General features: G+C 42.5%; 2 protein-coding genes across 3 annotated transcripts in view; both read right to left on the bottom strand.

Moving 5' to 3' along the window:
* Nucleotides 1-1,250: 1,250 nt before the first annotated feature.
* Nucleotides 1,251-15,965, bottom strand: LOC104933086 (ubiquitin-conjugating enzyme E2 E1). Its single transcript, XM_027287284.1, has 6 exons — nt 15,835-15,965; nt 13,604-13,787; nt 12,905-12,955; nt 6,807-6,939; nt 4,080-4,227; nt 1,251-1,378 (listed from the first exon to the last, which is right to left on the bottom strand). The coding sequence occupies exons 2-6, from the start codon at nt 13,756-13,758 to the stop codon at nt 1,281-1,283; spliced, it is 585 nt and encodes a 194-aa protein (XP_027143085.1). The 5' UTR covers nt 13,759-13,787; nt 15,835-15,965; the 3' UTR covers nt 1,251-1,280.
* A 5,547-nt stretch (nt 15,966-21,512) lies between these two features.
* LOC104933087 (ubiquitin-conjugating enzyme E2 E2) overlaps nt 21,513-22,382 on the bottom strand; it is a 34,780-nt gene continuing 33,910 nt past the window's right edge. For both annotated transcript variants that reach the window (XM_027287088.1, XM_027287087.1), the window contains exon 6: nt 21,513-21,775. In XM_027287088.1, coding sequence (XP_027142889.1) covers nt 21,678-21,775 — 98 coding nt within the window. In that variant the 3' untranslated portion in view covers nt 21,513-21,677. The remainder of the gene's footprint in view (nt 21,776-22,382) is intronic.

Here is a 22,382-nt window from a genome sequence, read left to right as displayed (position 1 = left end):
ATGCTCAAATACATGCTGTGAATGTCTGATTGTTACGTGTTCAACTGTCTCCTTTTTGTCCTCTAGTCTGCCTCTCAGGTGTGCCACATCGGATTGTTCATTGAGGTGCACCTGTGCCGGTATCGGATGAGCCAGCCTTGGACTCTGTGTATGAATTTGTCTTGTTTTTAAAAAGGCGTCTCTCTCGCCGTGGTTTATTTAGGTCAGTAGTGGAATGCCGTACCTACCGCTGATATACATGTGAATGATTAACATTTACGATCGCTGACCAGAGGAATTTGTCTGATCAAGTTTCCTATTGCACGTGTATAAAAACTGTGTTTTGAAGGTTAGTCATCTATTAACTCTTGGCCGCTTTTCCACTCTACAAAAAAAAGAATAGATCAGGTTTCTGGAAGAGACTCTCAAACTGAAGACGAGGAGCCCTTTGTCAGTTTAAAAAAAACAAAAACATGTGCGTTACTAAAGACTTGTACAGAGAGGTACAGTTTATTTATTTACCAGGCTCAGCTGTCTGGCGGCGGTTCAGGCCTCCGTGGAATGGTTCACTCTTGGCAGGACACAAGATCCTCAAGAGGTTCCAGTCATCGGGAGCAGAGAGAGACGAACACTGAGGCGTCGCTTTGGAGGATTAATATCTCAGCTTAGACACGAGAGATTTGTATAAATATCTCCTTTGCTGTGTGTGACAGTTTGTGTCTTCATGTTTCATGCAGCTCGGTCACTCTCTGGTTTGTCGAATAAAACGAATTAAATGAAAACTGGTTAAATTCTATATTTATCTTGCTTTGCTTTGTATATACCATGTAATATCCTGTATTTGTTACACCCAACAATCATATCCTCTCCTGTATAAACACTGTCATCCACTTACAGGTAATTAATTAACATTCACTGCGTACAGCTATGATTAATAAGTGCACCACTGCTGAATAGAGAGTTAAAGTTTTACCAAATTTTCTCATAATCAGGTCATCGCCGTGTCAAAAACATTGTGTGACACCTGGTTAAGTGATTACCTGCTAATTGTTGTTTTCAATTAACGACACACACAGCAGACAAACACGTCCTTTCCATTGTGTTTCCTTTATTACCATATTTGCGGAGATAACTTAATCAGGAAGCAAAAAATATACCAGACAATAAAGTACTAAAAATCTGAGATACAAATAACCCCCCAACACAAACCACCCAGAGCCCCCCCACCCCTCCTCCACCTCCTCCTCCTCCTCTTCTTCTTCGTCGTCCTCCTCGTCGTCCCACTGTCGTCCTCTGTGGGTTTATGTGGCGTATCTCTTTGTCCACTGTTTGGCTGTTCGGTCATGTTCCGCTCTGTTAGTTGTGTACTGGGTGGCGATGCTTCCCACCAGGGGATCGGCTGAACGGGAAATAAAAATTAAAAATAAGTTAAATGTATCTGCACATGAAGACAGACGGAGAGAGAGAGAGTAAAACGACAGACTTCTTTTGAGCTTTGTCGTTTCAGCTGCAGAGCTTCTATCCTGTTTGGTCAGAATGTTTTCAGATCAGTATTTTAAGAATGTTTTTTTACGGAGCGGAAAGTTGTCAGAGCGTATCGTGTGTGTGTCTGTGACCTCGAGTATCAGGTAAAATGCAAAAAAAAAGAAAGAAAAAAAAATCCCTGCCTGCTTTCGCTCTTACGAGCGAGGTGTAAAATAGAATAGGATGTCCAGATGACGCTGGGTTTCCTGTCAAGGTGGCAGCGTTTACCAGCATTCACACACGCCAGTTTCATATTCGTGTTGTTTTGTGAAAACGTGGAAAATTGCTGTTTGTAGGTGATTCATGATTCAAATCAGAGTTCTATAAAAAACAAACAGGTCTCAGCGTGAATGAGGTGTTTTGTTTTCTCCCGTCTCTCCTCGTGGATGTAAAGGTAGAACAGAAACGTTTGCCACCGCTTCCTGCTGTGTTTATTAATAACCGAGTCAGAGTTACAGAGAAACCGTTAAAAAATAAAGTGTGACCTTGTCAGGGTTCACTGACCGAGGAGTTTTTCTTCACATTACAGGACTTGCTCATTGAAACATCTAACCCCAGTTTTGTTCCTGTTTGTCAGGGATGCAGGGTTCACGATGAAGGTGGTCAGCGCTCCGTGTTCGCTCCGTGTTCGCTCGCTTCTTCTCGCCCTGCTGTGCTTTCCAGCAGCCCCGGTTCTAGGCAGGCAGATATGAGGGGGCAGTCAGAAATGTTACGGGGGCATCATGTGTACAGACCATACTCCAGCACTTTTTGTGCTTATAGTAATGGCGTTTTCATTCATTGAATCTCTCCAAACCGAACATGCCTAGGCCAGTCAATTCAAACACTTTGCTAATTATGCAATTAATTATGAAATTTCAGGTTGCTATCACAGATTTACCTAAGGGGCCTATTCTCCCATCTGCGCGCAATTGTTTTTACGCACAATTACGCGCTTTTACGCGTATTCTGCACTGTGGTCTTCCAACACGCCCCAACGCTTAACTTCAGAATTAAGGCAGACTCTCAAAAGAGGTGCCATTTATTCAAAACACAGGGAAATTTTGATCACGCCCTCATTTGATGTGGTTAATCCTGAGCCCATGAAGTCACAATAACTAGACTGTACTCCTATGTGAAATGAGTTCAGATTCGATCAAAATAATATTTATTGATACTGTTGTGTTAACTAGTGCCACGGCGGGCCTATGTTAAAGAAAACCCGCTGCCCTACCTTAAGTTGGTGCAGCTTTGATGCATTTGTGTTCCTGCTAGTTCATACTGACGTGACGTCTTATTATTTCACGATTGCAATTGCACTTTAATTGCTTTAACCTTTTTCTTTTCTTTTCTGCCATCAGGAAGGGCAAGCATGTTGGTATATTCTGGATGCGAGCAGTCCTCGCTATTTGAGTAACCTGGCCTCGGGACTTATCCAGTCCTGCATTTTTACTAGTTGCCTGCCATGGAATTCTTGACTGATGTATCATTTTTTTTCGTGAGAGTGGGGGAGGCGTAGCCACCGAAAGCATACTGTCTAAGTGTTTGTAAAAACTCGGTGCTTTTACAAGTCAATTGTGATTGGCCGGACCATTGGTGTCAACAACACAGAACAGTGGTCTTAGCAGTTAAGTGAAAGACTTGATGCTGCTTACCCAGTTCCCTCTGAAGAACGGCAGTCCGTACTGCCCACGTCTGCCCAGCTATTTCTTTGACCATAACATTCGTTGTTACCTCTTCTTCTTGGGTGTGCATAAAATGGCACAAATAGTCAAGGCAGCGTGTCTGTCTTTCGTCAGCTCCGTCAATATCATGCTGAAACCTGACAGTACACAGTCAGGCTACGTCTTTGCCTCATGCATACTGCAACAGTGATTGGGTGTTTACTGGGCGCTGAGAGGAGGGGTGTGTGTGCTGCGCAGCCTGTGAATATCACGTACAGTGGAGTGATAGAGAAAAGCTAATACTGTACCGTGTGTCTCTTTTTCGGCGTTTTTTCCGCACTAACAAATAATTTTGTCAACCGTAGCAGCCAGCGTATAATTATGTGAGCATATGAAAATTGCTTTCTCAACTTCTAAATTTTGATTTGAGGGGGCAAGACATTTATTTAAGGGGGCACTGCCCCCTCTTGCCCGTGCCTAGAACCGGCCCTGCTTTCCAGTGAACTGGCTACAGTTGGATACAGTTAAACTCTAACTGTAACACTGAGCCATCTGTAACAGTTTAAGGTTTTATATGACTCACCTATTAGCCCATTAAAAGAAGAAGTAGAAACTGAAACGTACGATCAACGGCTCTGTTTGTATTTATCGACCACAACAACACGCTGCATCCTTAATGAACTGTGTCTGTGTACATGTGATCATGTGTCACTGGGATTTCCTGAGAATTTCACCCAAAATACAAACACCTGCCGCTTTGAAGTGTCATACCGTGCGGCTCATCCATCCAACGGTTGAGTTTCAGACAAACTATGAAAAAATTTCCAGGTTTTCCCAGGACACATTGGAACCGTGTTCGTATTCTCGACCTCTGACAGTCAACAACATGTTGGACGCAGCGGTCGGGGTCGCTGCGACCGTGCTCGGTCTTACCTGGGTTACAGTCTGTGAGCAGGGAGCAGATGGACAGCAGCACCTTGGAGATGGTGAGGGCGGGGCTCCAGTTGTCCTTCAGGATGTCCAGGCAGATCACGCCCTGACTGTTGATGTTGCAGTGATAGATCCTCGTACGAAACGTTACCTGCGGACACGAAAGCGGTGCCGTTCAGCGTCGGGGTACAAAAAACACTTTATACAAAACAGTTAATAACAAAACATCTGTGAGGTTACATACAGCTGCAGGATTGAGGGTTTAAATATTAATCTGTCGTCTCGCTGAGAGTACAATATTGTTTAGAAATGTCACATTAAGACTGAACTGTACTTCAGTCATACACAGCCTGCACTGTCCAGTCATATGACAAGAGATGGAAGCCCTCTGGTGGCTGAACACAGGTACTTCTACATGCCAGGAGACACTATGAGCTGCTCACACAAACCATCGACTTCTCATCGAAGCAGCGGACACCGAAAATAAAATTATTAGCGAGTTGTGGGAAATCTGAGCTGGAACCGAGACGCCTGAACGCGTCAGTCTGCAGCACAAAACGTGCAGGAGTGTTCGGCGAAGACGATGTCTCACACGCCGCCTGTCCGGGTATTTTTAGCTGTGACCAGCAGCTCGATAGGTCGGTTAGTCAGAGAACATTTCCCTGACAGTTTTTCACCCCAAGGAGGCTGAAATTTGTCACGGAGTGTGTGTGTGTGTGTGTGTGTGGATGTGTGAATACGTGGTTGGGTTCACCTTTGTGTGACTTCACAAGTCTACTTCCTGCTGACTTCACAGCAACCCGAACTTTCCACTCACACGCATCACGTGTATTGTCAAAAATATATAATGTTAGGAGAGCTGAGAAATTTGAACAAACCGCAGAATCTAAAAACACTTTGTTTTTGTGTTTTATCATCTCGGGTCTTTTTATTGTTGTCGGCCCAATTTGTTGCACAAATTAACTTAATTGGTCCAAATAATCCTGCAGGGACAAACAAATGTACTCGTGTACAGTCTGTGGAAAATACAGCGTCTAAATTCTACCGTGCAGACGAAGCAGCAGTGAGCTGGAAAACAACAAAAACGCTCTTATTATGAAGGAGGGAATCAATTACAGAATAAAAGCATGCTGTCCTGCATGCAGTGGATGTTCGAGACAGAAGAGGCCAAACATGTTCAGCAGGACTCGTTTCCCCCCCAAAAAAAATCAGGACAAACAACATTCTGCACCGTTTCCCACAAAAGTTTTACACTCGAGAATGTAAAAAGTGTGTAAACCGCAGAGAGGAGGCTCCAGAAGATCCTGTGATGTTTGTTTATGTGCTGCTAGGAGAAGCCGTGAGGAGTTAACAGGTGCAGAAGATAGATTACAATAAAAACTACAATAAAATTCGTCTTAGAAAGACATCATTCACACGCACTAGTTTATTTTGGGTCCATCTCACATACATTCACATCCTGCCGCCTGAAATACTCGCCAGGTTTTAAAATAGTCCCAAACAAACACTCGACTCACGGTGAGAGTGTCGTTCACTGGAGCCTGCAGCAGACGGCTGGTTTTAGGAAACCATTAAAGCAAATAAAGTATCTATGTTCATCACGCTTTTTAAATAAATCATTTACATCTTTATTAAGCAATGGGCTCAAGTTGGAGTGACGGTGGGGGGCGTTAACATAACTGTAACGTTGAAGTAACATTTCAAAGCTAAAGATCCAGCCTGGAGGATTTTGTGGTATCTAACGGTGTCGTTGCTGCTTGCAACACCCTCACCTCACCCTCTGTGAGAAGTGTGAAGGAGGAACTACTGCGGTCACAAAAAAGTCCCTATGTGGAGTTTAGTTTGTGCTGCAGTGGAAACATGGTGGACTGCGAGAGAGATTCAAACTGATGAATATATAATTTATAATATTTAATAATGAATATTATATTCTGTAAAGAGAGCTCCCTAAATCAGTCCCACCAGGATTTCGCGGGCCTTTTTTGAAATAGCTGCCGCCTAAAATGCCTGATGTTGCATGAGGTGAAAGTTGCGGTGCTTTTTACATTTTTGTTGCGATTTTGTTGCGGGAGGAAGTGAAAGTTGCGATAAATTGCGATTCGACAGTCGCGCCGGGGGCGAGCCCCAGAGAGGGCGCAGCGAGCACTAAGTCCACGGCCCTGGGAAGCGGCGAGGTCCGGGCGGGCGCTGTAAAGCTCGCTGCTGGAGCCGCAAGCCACCTTCGCCCCTGAGCCTTTCCAAGCCGACCCAGAGCTGGTTGCGGCGCAGCGCCGTGGAGGAAATGCACCCGGCGGGGGCCAGCCAGCACCGGAGAGAGGTCCCATGAGGGGATCTTCCCACACAGTGCGGCCACCCCTGACCCGCCGAGTTCAATCCCCCAGGCAGACTGCGCGGAAGTTGCGGAAAAATCGCGGTAAAATCGCGGTGATTGGTTAAAACACCGCCCTGAATTCACAGGGATTCACTGAAGTTGCAAATCGCAACATCGTGAATTCCTGGAGGGTCTGCTGCTAAATCTAACACACAGGATGAAAAAATAGCAAAAACATCTGTGCAAACTTTCATATCAGAGTCAAAAATGAATTTATGAGTCATGTAATTCAGTTTTCTTCTGATACTAATCTCTGGCATCAATACTCAGCTGTAAACTGTTCAGGTTTTTATTGGATCAAATCATTTTTTTCTCATTTAGGATCCACAGTTGGTCATCAGTGATACTGATACGAGTACCTTGGGGGGTTTGAAGGGGTAGTCGGGTGTGAAGGCGATGTCCAGGAAGAAGACGCCTCCCTCGTACACGGAGCCCGGTGGTCCCAGGATGGTCGACCTCCACTCATAGATGTTGTCTCCTTTTGGGCCAGCACTGCAACAAACAAATGAATTCAAACATCCACACAGGAGTGATCTCTCTATAACTCTCACACTAAATTAATTTTCACTCTCGGTACGGATTCACACCATGATTCAGATTTGAAATTGTAAACAGTCGGTGAACAGTATCGACTGTTCTGGATCCGTGTCATCAGGAATGCAGAGGATGAAAGACAAACACTCGGCTGTCACAAAGTAGATCTGGTCTTCAAACACATACAAGATAATAAATAAATAAATAAAGACACACACTGAGGACAAGTCGATATGTCAATATACATTATTTGCTTCAAACAGATGCTTCTGGATCTACATCAATGGAGTAACCGAAGCAAGTATGAAAGTCACATTCATTCATGTACTGTGTGTGTGTGTGTGTGTGTGTGTGTAACCTGATGAATCACTGCACAACTCGAGCTTACTGGCAGCGTTCAGGAGTGCGTGGGCGTTTTTATTATTTTCTTTCTTCAGTAAAGCGCCGCTCGAGCTGCCGCCATCCCATGCATTGAAGATCTGCTCGACATGTGTCGTTAAAGAGAAACTCGCCCAAAAACTTGATGCAGGGATAGACGGCGTATTAAACGTTTCTATTGTTTCTGAAGCTCGACGGATCAAAGAAGTGGGGAAATCTTCAAACTGCGCCGCCTTTAATGGATCAAACGCGCCTTTAATAATTACAATTTAAATACAAAGACGCAGTAGCACCAGTAGACTTAACCGTCATAAAAATCTTCGTATATTTTACCCCGGCTTTAAACGCGGAGTGATGAAAGTTCCTTTTCCCTCGTGCATCGTTCAGAAGACGCCTCGGTTCAAAGCAAATCCCCCGGGATGTGTCTGTGCGTCATGATCTGTAATCTGTATTGATTTGTCCTCACTGAGGCCCAGCCGTACATGCAGAACATGTGGTCTTTAACCCCCTTGGGGGTCACGAGTACAGGACATAATAGTATTGATCCGAAACTCTTCGGGGGGGCAGATGTTGTACTTATTTTGATCAACCTTAACCGCCGACTCTTCGGCTACGACGCTGAAGAAATCGATCCGGCTAATTAACTGGTTGTTAAAAAGACGTGACAGATGAAAACTTCCTTCCTTCGACGTCCGAGTAGTTGATTTTTAATGATACGAACACATTCCCTCACAATTTACTCTTATCTGCAAGCGACGATGCAGGATCACATATGTTTGATATCATACGAGGCGTGCTGTTTGAGTTACGTAAGATACGGTTTGGACAACTGGCACAGACGAAGTCAAAGCAGCGTGGTGCACATTTTTAAAACACAGCTGGGCAGCAGTCATGTCTGCACTATGAGATGTGTTCAAGATGGAGACTTTAAACAGTTTGAGTTGAGTTTTTTAGCAGAATTAAATACAAACTTCTAAATGGAAACTAGCACAGCGAGCTCTCAGAGAGAGACACAGAATAAAACCACTCTCTGTCTAGAGCTGGGAAAGTGAGTCGTTTTAAAAAGATCGCCAGAAAATGAATCAGCAAAAAACACCAAACGTCTGACTGCAGCTGCTCTGAAGGATTCACTTCACTCTGAGAATTGATTCATTTTCCTATTTTCACATTAACAAATTGAGAAAGCGCTGCTGGGACTTCATAGCACTCTTAACTTCAGTTTCATTTACATCTCTACACTGCAAACATGCTCCAACCTTCGATATCAGAAGAGAGAGTACATTCAGACTGCAGGTTTTTCTATTTATCTGAGTCGGACAGTGTGTTTCGGCTGCGGCGGTGTCCACCAAATAAACGCAACGACGTCCAGTGGTCGGAGAAGTTGAACCGGAAAAACGCAGCCCGACGTCACACTGCGGCCGCCAGTCAGACCTCAAACGTCTCTGAGACTGAGACTGTCCAGGTGGACTCATGGTCTAAAAACTCTGATACTCTACCTGTTGTGTTCTGGCTTTGTTTATTTCATGAAGCATCTTCTAAATCTGAGTGTGATGCACAAGTTCGATGGTTTGAGAGAGAGCGCACTGGTCAACAGACATAGACAGTGAATGAGAGTGAGTGAGCGGCAGCATTTATAGAGTTAATCAGTGAAATAAAAAGTTTTTTCCCGTTTGTTTCCAGCGGTTACCTTCAGCACAAACTAACAAACCCCCAGCAGACGTCGCACACCCCCCCGAACAACCCTGATCCTGTCCGAACATAAAACTTATTACAAAATACATCACCACAATTAAACACGGCTTTTAATCCGTCGTGCACAGGTTGTGTTTTAAGCTGTCACACCTCATTGTTGTAATTAAGCAGTACATTATGAATTTAAAATGGCACGAGCCTGAACTTCCAGCTGCAGTCATCCGTCCTTAATCCACGATATAAGCCGGTGTAGTCATGAAACAGTCAGAGGCGCAAATCACTTTCTGAATGACTCACTGACAATTTCCAGGAAGGAGGAAATTGACAAAGAGTTACTGGGTTGTGATGCATTTAACTGCTATAAATAAAACACATTTTTATAGTTTGAGCTGGAAATGTTGAAAACTGCTGTCGAACTTACACAACTCCCAAACTTTTGAGCCGTGCCTGTGTGGTGAAGTGAAACATTTGTACATGCCACGTGCATCCCTGCGGCGAACTAACAACTTTTAAAAACAGGACGTCTTCAACAGAAGGCTGTTTGCCTGTAAGCTGGCAGGTAGTGACAAAAGAAGAGCCACTTTTTTAAAAAAACCCACCCAGAATCAGCCCGACAGGCTGTTGTTTTATACATGAGGAAAAAAAGTCTGAAGAAAAGTGGCAGCGGTAACGACAAAAATGCAAAGCAGGCGCGTCGTGTGAATAAATACCAAACTGATTTCTTCCAGTCTGGCAGAAAATATCCAGACGGTTTGTGGCCCGAGGTAGTTTGTCTGATCTGCTGAGCCATTATGAGACATTCCTCCGTTTTTCTTTTCCGCTTTCACCGCGAGATCAGAGGTCAGCAGCCCGAAGCGGGGACGGCTTCAGTGATTGGCCTCAGGACACCGGAGGACGCCCGCTGCGATGACGAGCTTTCAAATCACGACGCTTACAGTTAACAGAGCTGCAGAAGCAGAGTCATACCTAAATCCTATCGTATGAATTTAGGGCCATCTGTTGATTACTTTTCCAATTAATTATTCATCAACATTTCCCAGAACACAGCAAGACATATTCTGATTAATTATGTCGCAGTCCAAAACCCCCCAAAAAACATGTCGTTTATTATCATATAAGAAAAGCTGCAAATCGTCTCATTTGAGAGGCTGGAACCATCGTATGTTTACATTTTTGCTTGAAATATGACGATCTGATTATCGAATCTGTCGGTTTCAGCTCTGAATGACTGTTTCCTTCAAATCTAGATCTCTCATCTTACACCAGATGTGAGTGCCACACTTTCCTGAGAGTGGTTTTAGTTACACCGAGGTGAAAATAAGCACGTTTCCTATTTTAAAAAAAGTTTTGTGGCTAAATATCTTTGTCGTGGTATGACTGTAATGATACGCGACAGTTCTGAAAGTGTTGCAGGATTATTAATACTCTTGATGATTTATGTAGTAACGAATTTATATTTATAGGTGAGAGCAGATCGTCCAGGTTCTTCGCGCTGACGTCACGGCGTCTATTTTGACTGGCTGTGAATGAAATTCTAATAAATGTCGTTACAGAACAATGATTACATCTTAGCGTGAATTAAATGAGTTTCAGGCTGCGGGTCAAGCCGCTTCCTCTGTGTAACGTGGTCACTTTCATGTCCGCTTCAACTGTACAACACTAACAGGCAACGTGTCGGACATATCAGTGATGCATCGTATCACTCCGCCTATCTTAACCATCGTTTAGACTGCAGGTCAGGTGTACCAGAAAATATAGTCCCTGTTCTAAATGAAGGAACAGAATACACAAAGTTTTTATTAAATGAAGCCAATTCTCCAACTAAACCTGACAGAAATCATGTCATCATAGTGAATTAAAGAACTACGGGTCGACGGGTGCCCTGTCAGTCGACCTTATTGGATCTCCAGGTCATGTCACATTATCTGCTGTTAACACACTTCATTTTTCTGGCTCTGGTTGTGTGTGTCCAACGTGATGTAACCTCTGTGGTGAAGTGGAGCCGCCGTCTGTATTATGACATCCGTTTGTGCTTATTAAGCGACCTTTCTCTACGAGCCCAGGTGAGAAAACAGGTCAGTGTTACACCCGCTTCCTACATTGGTTTGTGCCGTTTACAAGGTTCATTATCAGACGGTTTATGCGAATTATTAACATTAAAGTACGCTCTGCTCGCGGTGACTGTCAAACCAAACTCTAAAAGGAAGTGTTTTATGGTAGGGCCACATTTTTTATAGTAAAATCTTTAATTACACCGTCACTCACTCTTTTCTGATTTCCTCAGTAACTAAGCTTCGATCAAGTGTTTGCCACACACTCACAATTGAGTTTTCAACCTCGCTGCAGACAGCCTGCAGCACATATCTCTTCTTTTACGGCCTGTCGCTCTTCAGGGGAAGTAAAGAGAATCGTAAACGTGATGTTTTTAATTGTTTGATGCGCAGGACGCGACGCCGCAGCCTCAGGCGTGCTGCGACTCTGCACTTTTTACAGCGCTCGTTTCACCTAAAAGGGGGTGCGGCCGCTCTGAAGACAGGAGAGCGGCGTATGATCTCATGCACTGTAGCTATCGAACGCTATTTTATTTTATTTTATTTTACAAGATTTGATAGGGCAAGGATAACAATATCATCCACCGATTTGAGATTAGACCCTAAATATTCTTGCAAGAGAAGAAACCGCAGTACACAAATGCCAAAGATTTAACTGAGGTCATTTAGAAGCATCACAGTCAATAAGAAGATTTATCATTCCACCCGAAAGACAACCCCACAAACGCACTTTGTGTCTATGGATATGCAAACGTGGAGTGATGGTGATGGTGCAGTCACGTAGCAGCGTTCTGGGAGCAGTTCGGGGTTCAGTTCTTGGTTCAAGGGCACCTCGCAGTGCCCAGGAGGTGAACTGGCCCCTCTCCAGCTGCCAGCCCACACTCCATACTGTGGTCAGTGCTGGACTCGATTCATTTGGCCGCTCTCCGGTTCCCCCGAGCCAAGTCCCTATAGACTGAGCTACTGCCGCCCCACATCTCACTGATTACTGATCACTGTTCATTCTTTTACCGCAGTTTCTCAGATCGGTGATTCTTAAACTTTTTATACCACCTCACAAATATTATTTAGAACCAGAATCTGAGCTAGTTACTCCTGTTTTGCACTTCTCTTCTTAATCTTCCACACACAGTTGAAAAATTAAATGTAGTGTGTAGTTACAGCCTCTTGTCACCTTACGCCAAAACCCCACCGGGCACGTCTCGGTCACGTCGTGGCCACAATGTTGTTCTGGTTTGTGACTTCAAACCCCACCAGGAGAGTTTCAGAAGCATCTCGCCCACCAGACTGTTAACCTGCTCAGATCTGGTCGTTTTTCTGGTTTGCGTGCCTTTATCATGAGTGAATATGCTACGTACTTAAATTGTTTCTCTGGTAGTTGTTCTCAGGGGAGTTTTATTTTGAAAATCAACCGGATTTTCTCTGTCTTTTGTGCGTCTGACGTCCGGCCAGCTCGAGCTGTTCTGTGTAGATTAACGCAGGCTGCTCGTGGCGTTTGTCTAAAAATAATACAGCTCCTTATTCTGTGCGGAGCTGAGCGGAGATCCTCTTCTGAACTTGACCCTGGCACTTCTGGTGGGGTTTGAAAGACTGACGGCGGCCACGGCGCACACGGACGTGATGCGTCCATGCCTGGTGGAGCCTTAAGTACAAACCGCCCCCACACACCGTTTAAGAATGACCCCAGTTAGAGTATTCATATGAGTAGTTGATTACTTACAAGTGGTATCAGGATGGTTGGATTAGTGTGTTCCTAAAGAGCAGACACAACTAACAGAGTTCAGGCAAAGAAGGAAACCCACCTGCAGTTTGGCGGAGGGTCCAGTGTGATATCAGCCAGCTCTTTCTGAATCCTGCACACGAAAAGAATCAAGATCAGTCGCCGCTCGTTACAAACATGCCAAAAAAACAGAAAGAACGAAACTCTCAAAAAGACACAAATTCTCTTATCTTCGCTGCTTCGTTATGAAATGTGATTTACAGATTGGATTACGTATTATCAGTCGGTGAGTAATGTCATTTCTACTATTGCTTTCTTGTGTAAACAGAGAGCGACAATGATTGTGAAAGCACGCTATAATAAGACCAAGAGAGTGAGAGGTTTTGTTTTGTTTTTGGAGGACGGAGTGAGGGGGAAAAAGGAAGCTTTGAGTCACTCACACCAAACACAGCATATCTTGTGACTGTGTAACGGTACGCTCTGCTGGAGCTGCTGTCTGTCTGAGGAGAAATTAGCATGTGTTCCTCTTCTGTGATGGATTTCCTCCTATATGGCTGCTCAACAATGATGCAATGTGGAAGTACTAGAAAGCACAGGCCGTGCTCTTCTGAATTTTTTTTTACTGAATGTGGTGTCACATCTGCAGCCAAAGTTGTTATCGTGAAAAAACGAGGTTGGCTGTCATGTGCTTTTCTCACAGAAACAAGTCATCCGACGACTGATTGTTAGATATATCGTGACTCGTGAGTCATCCGTGTACGATCCAGGGGTTTATTTTTACCTTTTGGCGCTGGTGGAAAGCAGCTTGGAGGTCTTGCTCATGCTGGCTTTGCTCTCCCGTTTCTTTTTGCAAAGTGTGTCCCTCTGTCTGGTTTGGCTGGAGGAAGGTGGCGATGAGGAAGAGCTGGTGCTGGCACGGGAATCCTCATCCGACATACCGGTTTGGATTGGAGAAGAGCCGGGACCTGAGGCACATAAAACAACAACAAAATAAGCTATGAAAAGAATATTAAAAAGGAAATAGGTATTATTATGGATGTAGATGCTGTTTTTGTTGGCACCTATATAATGCAGATATATACTGAGGATTCTTTTACTAGTAGGAAAGAAAATGGAGAGATGTAAAACCGCCAACTATCAGTCAACAGGTCCAGAGACTGAAAAATGCAAAATGTGAAAACACTTCTGTGCAAAGATTGACTTGTATTTCACCCGGGACACCTGGGTGTTTGATGGATGTGATGATGTGTGTTTATTTACTCTATTTCTTGTCATTATAAACGTATTAATTCTGTATACTATTCTATTTTTATCTTATTATTAGGGTTGTGAACGATAAAGCGATGCGACCAGATATTCGGTTTAACAAGCGAGAGATGCGGCTGTGTCGGTAGCAGCCTCCTCAATCGATACGAATTAGGTTGTAGAGTCGTAAAATCGGGTATCGCAAATCTTGGAATCAGTTGGCGGCTTTACACACTTTTGGGAAAATCCACCGGGCCCGCTCGCAGCGCGTTGCGTGACTTTTTTTGTGGTGCTTGTCTAAAAATAAATACATTGACGTGATTTTGTTGTTGTTCTTTTTTATTTTTGCCAGTAAAGCAACAATGCTTGGGATATGTGGAATATTGTACTGTACTTTCGTAGAATCGGCTTCTTTATTTTACAAAATATCTACAATAAATATGAACCGTAGAATCAAATCGTATCATTCTTACACTGTATCGAATCGGTCTGTAATAAAAGTTTTCATAACCTGTGTATCTAGATGCATATCGATATCCATTTATTTATTAATATTGTGACTTACACCGGCTGTCATTTATCACACTAACTCCTCTGTCATGGAAATGTTCTATAAAAATGGTTCAATACAAAGTTTCATTATGATCCGTTGATGCTAAATTCACACTCACAAGTCGCCACAATAGTCGACGGGTTTCATAATTCACGAGAAACTTTCACTACATGTAACACACTGCTCATTTGCATGTTTTCACAAACAACACACACTTTACCTGTGTGGGCGTTTAAACTACAATAACACACTATTATGCTTTATATATTTATATATATATATTATTTTTTTTTTTTTTTTTAAAATCCATATTTTCTTTATCCATCGGTGAATTTATATATGTTTATATATTTATATATATATGTGTGTGTGTGTGTGTGTGTGTGTAGGAGTGGGCGCAAACAAAGCTGTTGTTGTTGTTGTTGTTGTTGTTAGCTGCTGCGTTGCTTCAACGTTGTTCCAACGTTATTTTAACGTTTGTTCCCGTGACGGTTAACGAACGAACGCACGCGAGCACACGCGCGCTCGCGCACGGCCGTTAGCCGATTCGAAGCTAAAAGCTAACGTGCACACGGTTGTTCACGCGGCGCACGTTAACCGTTTCCCCGCCGTTAAACTCCGCAGATATTTAATAATTAAAGGGCTGATAAATGTTTGTGTGGTTTATCTGAACGGCGGTGACCTCCTCTTCTTCCATATATATGTGTAAATGTAAATATATATATAGCTAATGCTACCTCCACCCCCCTACTTCAACCTCCCCCAACTCCAACCGGGCCCAGCGACTTCAGGACGCGGCTACTTCTCGGTGTTGGGGGGGTGGGAAGCTGCTTGCTAAGCATCCTTTACAAGTGAACCGTTTAACCCGTGATACACACCCGACCGTCGGTTGTCTCGTCGGTTACACCGTACTGGTTTCATAGCGTGGTTAAAAACAAAGCCTACGCGAGTGTGTGTGTGTGTGTTTAAATGTAACAACGAGACATTAGTGAAGACGAGGAACTGCTCCAGCACGTAGCCGGAGCCCGAACTAAAAAAAAAAAAAAAAAAAAAAAAAAACCCACGATCTCCGTGTTTGTTTGCTTCTTTTCGGCGTGACCGACCTTCGACTCCCCCCTGGAAACACACACGGCGAACACACCGACCTGTGTACTTTGACAAGGCGGCGGAATATCGGCGTTAAATCATCTATTTCGCTCGCTGTTAAAACTTACCCGGTCTATTGTGTCTGGACCTCCGCCACAGTCTCGGCTGGCTGGTGCCTGTCGCCCTCTGCGGAACGGAAGTAGCGTACCGCGGCTGCAGTGGGCTGTACGGCACCGGCCCTGCTCTGGAAACAGGACAGCCTACATCACACGAGTTTATAATACAGATTAAAACACTTATATTTATTTAATGTGACTTTATTTAACATAAACAGATGAGCCACGATGAGTGTTGTTGCAACAGGAGGTCGAGTTGTGAACTTTAAATATTTCAGCTGAGCTTTTATCTCAATAAAATCCAAATTATGTTCAATAAATCAACAGATTTTACTGACAATAATCATAACAATTCTCCAGATTCATGAGGGGATACTTGAACTTTGGCCACAATTGAACTAGCAGTTAATTTAAAGGATAATCTGGAAGATATGCTGACTACATTCAGGTGGTTTATCTGGAATAACATGAGCGATGCCTCACTGACCACAGAGACTGAAAAAAACACTTAAAACATTCACATATGAGTTTTTAATACAGATGAACTCACTTATATTCATTTAATGTGACTGATTTAACATAAACACATGAGCCACGATGAGTGTTGCTGCAACAGGAGGTCGAGTTGTGAACTTTAAATATTTCATCTGAGCTTTTATCTCAATAAAATCCAAATTATGATAAATAAATTAACAGATTTCACTGACAATAATCTCCAGATTCATGAGGGGATACTTAAACTTTGTCCCCAATTGAACTAGCAGTTAATTTAAAGGATAATCTGGAAGATATGCTGACTACATTCAGGTGGTTTATCTGGAATAACATGAGCGATGCCTCACTGACCACAGAGACTGAAAAAAACACTTAAAACTTTCACATATGAGTTTTTAATACAGATTAACTCACCTATATTTATTTAATATGACTGATTTAACATAAACACATGAGCCACGATGAGTGTTGTTGCAACAGGAGGTCGAACTTTAAATATTTCATCTGAGCTTTTATCTGATTAAAACCCTCAATAAAATCCAAATTATGTTCAATAAATTAACAGATTTTACTGACAATAATCTCCAGATTCATGAGGGGATACTTAAACTTTGTCCCCAATTGAACTAGCAGTTGATTTAAAGACTTTAAAGAGGATAATCTGGAAAATATGCTGACTACATTCAGGTGGTTTATCTGGAATAACATGAGCGATGACTAAATGGATGCCTCACTGACCACAGAGACTGAAAAAAACACCTAAACTGTCAAAGTCTTTAATTACTCATGACTAACTAGGTGTTATATTTGGGCAGATGAATTGAAAATATCCATCACACACTGCAGAGCTTTAAAGCACATTTTCACAGTTTCATGTGCAAACAGCATGTCAAAACCTTCATGTTTGCTCTGCATCTAATGCAATTACTAATGAATTACATATTAAGATATCTGTAAGGTGGAAAGAGAGCGCCTCGCAGCAGTTAAATGAGCCGTGGAGTACATTATGTACTTTTTACCTGCTGGCGGATGTGTGAGTTTAAAAGGTTAACATCTTGTCATATTGTGAACACTGCTGTGTCAATATTTTGACAGCAGCATGCGCTCGTCTTTAACCCCTTACTTAATAAGTCCCACTTTATGCATTTCACACTCAGTTTATTTACATTTAAACCCTTTAAAATCCATGCTCCAGTGTTATCTTGATAAAGCTTTACGATCTGATTAATTCAGATACGTTTTAATATCGCAACACATTAACCTAATCCTGAATATACTGTATATGTGCAGTTGTTATTTCAGCGCCCATTAGTGCGGGCATGGAGGTTTCAGCCAGGTTGGCAAGCAGCCCTGCTGGCTACTGTCTTGCAGGCTAATGGCCATCCTGTTATTTATGCACACCGGTGTCCAATCAGAGCCTTCATTAAAATGTAAAGTAGGTTTTTTCTGTAATCGAATGTGCACGAGGAGCCAAACCCGGACACCAAATATGTAAAAACTGAGCAGGTCGACGGCTGACTTGGCGTTTTGCTTAAAAGCTTTTTTAGTATGACTCATTTCTAATGACACACACTGCCAAAACATGTTGTGTGGAATGATTTGTCAGCATGAACGAGTCATATAACAAAGGCCTTTTTTTTTAAAAAAAGGCGGCCCATTCTTTCTGTTTTGAGTATTTTGGATTTTATTTCACCAAAGATCAGCCGCTCTTTTAAAAACCTAATTCTCATTAAAGTGTTCTTCCTCTTGTGAAATGTTGAATTATTCTCCCACCAGGCAGAGAGCGTCTTAAAAATGTCTCTGTTGTTTGGAAACATTGTTTCCCAGCTGCCCTACTCACACATAAATATAAAGTAATCTGTGTGAGCGCCACACACTTCAAACACAGCCCATGTGTTATATGAGGTGGGTGTGAAGGAATACCTGTGAAGGTTTGGTGTGGTAATTAAAATCACCTCACTATTCAGCAGAATGACTCCCTGCTTGCTTTCATAATGATCTACTGTAGTATTCAGATCCTTTACTTATGTAATATTACTGATACAACGCTGTATAAATACTGTTACAAGTAAAAGTCCTGCACTTAAAATGTCACTTAAGTTAAGGTAAAATCAGGAAAATCTACTTAAAGGACCAGTGTGTAGGATCTTGTGGCATCTAGTGGTGTAGTTGCTGATTGTAACCCCCTCACGTCACATGATGGACTGTGAAATGAACCCGCAATTGAAGTGGAGCCGATGCAGGAGTGCAAAAAAACTGCAGTTCCTCAAACGTCCACTTGAGGCTGGCTCCAGAAGTGAGTCAGTCTCCATAAGTCCCCATGTTCAAATGTCCAACTTCACAGCAGAAATAAACATGTTTACAGCCCCGATTTAAACAGTTTTTTAAGGAAATTACTTTCCTTATAAAATGTATTAATTTTCTTTAGAAATCATTTCAATTAATTGTAAAAACAAAAAAAGAAAGAGAGAAATCTAATCACACTTACCCAGAGCTCAAAGTGACACTTTCATGTTTGTTTTGTGATTCAAATTTAATTAAAACAATCAAATCAATTAAAGGAAAAGCAGAAAATCGTCATGTTTATTAAGATGGAACCATGAAATATGTTTGCATGAAAAATTAATCACCAATTATTTATCTGTCAACATCATTTTAGCTGTATGCATTGTTTATTTTTCAGTAGTTTAATTTGTAATTTATAACCATTTTTATGAGCGTTTCATATGTTTTGTGTGCAAACATCCTAAATGGTAAAGCCAGATAAATGTCGTGAAGTAAAAAGTACAATGCTTCCCAAGAAAAGTGGCATTTAAGGAAATACTCAGGTACAAGTGCCTGAAATCTGTACGTAATGTACTGTAATGTAGTTTCGTTCCACAGTGACCCCGGTGACCCGTCGTTTCCGTACAGCTTTACGTTTAAATTACGCTTTTGTTATCTTACAGCGGGGTTGTAAGGGTGTCGAAGAAATGTATCAACAGAGAAAGAATGTGAATTCATGTTTATGTCTATTGTAAGCTCACCGCCTCACCTCTGCCACGTGGCAGTCTGCTCAAGGCGACTGAGGACGTTCGTATTCAAATTGAGTTTTTGTCCCTGTTTCCACTGAGAGGGGAGAACTCACGCCGGCTGTGGATCGGCTCTGTAAAATGTTTATTGTATCCGCGAGGACAAAAGGTGCTTAACAAAACAAATTGAATTCAAGTTGTCTCCAGAGTGTGAAACTTGGGTTGATCTGTGGCGTTTTAAACATGCAGATATATAAAAGATGTACGACTTTCCTTCTGCATAACTTCGACTGCAAGAGCGACATTTTCTTTCTGCATAACCGCCTGTGGTTTTTCTTCTTCTGTGATGCATTTTGGAAACATATAAAACATCAGTTGTCTATTATGTAGATTTATTTGATGAACCACAAAGGGTAAAAGAGAAGTTGAAATTATTACCAGATACCTAAACAACGGAAACAGCTGCACAACTTACCAAAACCATCGAGAAATATGGACGTCCAAATCATCTCACGACAATGACGTCTCATGTTTTTATTTGTACACATGATCTGATCAGGGTCCTGTGCCAAAAAATATCTCTGTCACATAATGCACTACTTCCCCCCTAAAGATTACAGTCAAACATGCTGGAGGTTCACTGATGTTTAGGGGTTTCTTTGCTGCTTCAGGCACTGGATGTCTTGACTGTATGAAATCTGAAGACTACCCATTCTCAGTGTCATAAAGCTGAAGTCATGGATCTCACAGCAGGACAATGACCCACAGAAGACTTCATAAAACAGCTTAAATTGTCTAAGACAAAGCGCTGGGGATTTCTGAAGTGGCCAGAAATGAGTCCAGATCTCAAAACAGCCTTTTGGAGAACGAATCCATCAAATCTGAAAGATCTGGAGCAGGTGGCAAAAGAAGAGCGGTCCAAAACTCCAGTACAGAGGTGTAAAGTTTCCAAAGAGTGTTTCTACCAAATATGAAGTTGAGGATAGCAATAATTTTGTCTGGAATATGTTAGATTTCTCTGTTTTTTGGGGGGGTTGTTCCAATGCAAACAAAGCCAGAAACATGGAGATAAACAATAGGTTTGGAGAAGTAGTGTGTTATGTGACAGAAATGTGGGGTGCTGATATTTTTGGCCACGACTGTAGCTGCCGTTAGCTCCTGCCAACTGCATTCCTGTATTTCATCGCTGCAAAATGATAAGATAGCGTTTCCTCGGTTTGCGAGGGCTGTTTTATCGTGTGAAGCTGCTTCGTATTGTGTTACGTATGAAAAGTGCCGCACAAAGAAAGTCTGAATCAAGCTCAAGTAATGAGAGACGATTGTGGATCTTTCCTTGTCCCTAAAGGTCCCAAGTGAAGCAGACATCTTCAGAACTTTATTATTATTTGCGTTGATGTTTCCAACTGTTGAGTTTTATAACCAGGCCTGTGTGGAGCGTTGAATGTTCACTGACTAGGTGTAAACATTTGAGAACAGGCTGCAGTCGAACACAAATCCCAGACGGAGCCGAGCGTTTTTTCTTTTTCTCACAAGCCAACCACAGTGTGTTTTATTGGGTGCTTCAGTAATACAAGTGCACAACAAACCACTCTGCAATTGCAGAGGTGGCGGGTAGCCAGTAAATATACAAGTCCTGCCTCTTTCACAGGCAGACCTATACTTTTGTGGTCTGCCTCAAAAGCCTTTGAAAAAATACATACAGTACAAACAAAATCAGAGGAAGTTTAAAAAGCATGAAGGATCCATTGACGCAAACCTTCCTGTTCCATGCAGATAACGTATCGATGACGAATGCAAAAGAAACAAAACAAAACGACTAAAGACAACAGAAAACAAAACAAGGAAAACAAAGTAAAAGCATATATTCTGCATGTTTGTTCCAGGTGCCACTAAGAAAAATGAGAATACATACTGTATAGCTGGAGGACAATGCGTATGATAATTATAATATTCTGTGTTTGTTTTTGTTTTTTCTCCAATACAATACTTCCAACATTCAGATATTGGAAAATAAAAATCCCAATCTACTCTTTGTATAAAAAAAAGAAGCTTTCAAGTCAACAAGGAACAAAAGGACATTTTTTTGTCTTGTTTGATTTTTCCTTTTTTTTTTCTCTTTTCTTTTGTTTTTTGTTTTTTTACACAGAAACGGTAGATAAAATGATGATGGAGGAGGAGGAAGAGGAGGAGGAGGAAGAAGAGGAGGAGGAGGAGAGGAGGGCAGGTATACCGTTGCACTTAGTGAGTGTGCTTTGACAGACTATGGGTGAGAGCGAGAGGTAGAGAGAGGTACAGTGAAGGGGTGAGGGAGGTTAAAGGAAGATGGGAAGGTGTTTTGTGGCGGAGAGTCTATGTGGCGTATCTCTTCGTCCATTGTTTGGCTATTCTGTCATGCTCTGTTCTGTTGGTCAGGTACTGTGTGGCGATGCTTCCCACCAGAGGGTCGGCTGAAAGGTGACAAAGAGAGAGGAGAGAGAGAGTCAGTCAATCAAATCGTCAAGTTTCATCGCTCGAAGCACAAACTGCGTTTTTTTATCTCGTCAGGCGCAGATTATGTAAACAATCGTGCAAGGGAGGATGTGATATCATCTGCTGGATGCTCGAAATTACTGTAGTGCATATCAGATTCGTGAAATAGTTCTTAGTCACACACTAACACGACAACTAGTTCACTGATTTTGGTGAAACTGGATCATATTTTATGGAGAAAATTGTGATTTACAGAGTTTCCTGATGGACAGTGAAGTAAACTGTAGCTGCTGTTAGCTCAGTTCGTTGCCTTGACCGTGAGCTCAGAGCACCAAAGGAGTGTTAGTGTTTGTACCACAGGAGTTTCTGACCAGAAAGATTTCAGCGATTGCAGACAGGGGAGTGGAGCCAGTGTTGTGCCAGAACAGGAGCTGGGCAAGCGGGGCAATGTAACCGGGCTCTAATGACTGACAGGCGTGAAAAAAGACTGAAGGGAACGTTGACAGAGGAAACTAAGAAGAGTAAAGAAGCGAGCAAGAAGCCGCTGGACGAGAATAAATCTGGGGATGACTTTTAGTCGTTGGC

Source organism: Larimichthys crocea, chromosome XIII, assembly GCF_000972845.2.
Source record: "Larimichthys crocea isolate SSNF chromosome XIII, L_crocea_2.0, whole genome shotgun sequence".
Taxonomy (NCBI): Eukaryota; Metazoa; Chordata; class Actinopteri; family Sciaenidae; genus Larimichthys; species Larimichthys crocea.
Note: the sequence above shows the minus strand (reverse complement) of the source record. Positions and strands in the feature narration are given on the sequence as shown.

What these genes read in the sequence shown, in the direction of transcription:
- LOC104933086 (XM_027287284.1), bottom strand. Translation starts at nt 13,758, where the DNA reads ATGTCGGATGAGGATTCCCGTGCCAGCACCAGCTCTTCCTCATCGCCA. An exon ending in CTTTCCACCAGCGCCAAAAG is followed by an intron (nt 12,956 to 13,603) that starts GTAAAAATAAAC and finishes TTTCGTGTGCAG; the next exon opens with GATTCAGAAAGAGCTGGCTG. An exon ending in ACCCCTTCAAACCCCCCAAG is followed by an intron (nt 4,228 to 6,806) that starts GTACTCGTATCA and finishes TCGTGTCCGCAG; the next exon opens with GTAACGTTTCGTACGAGGAT.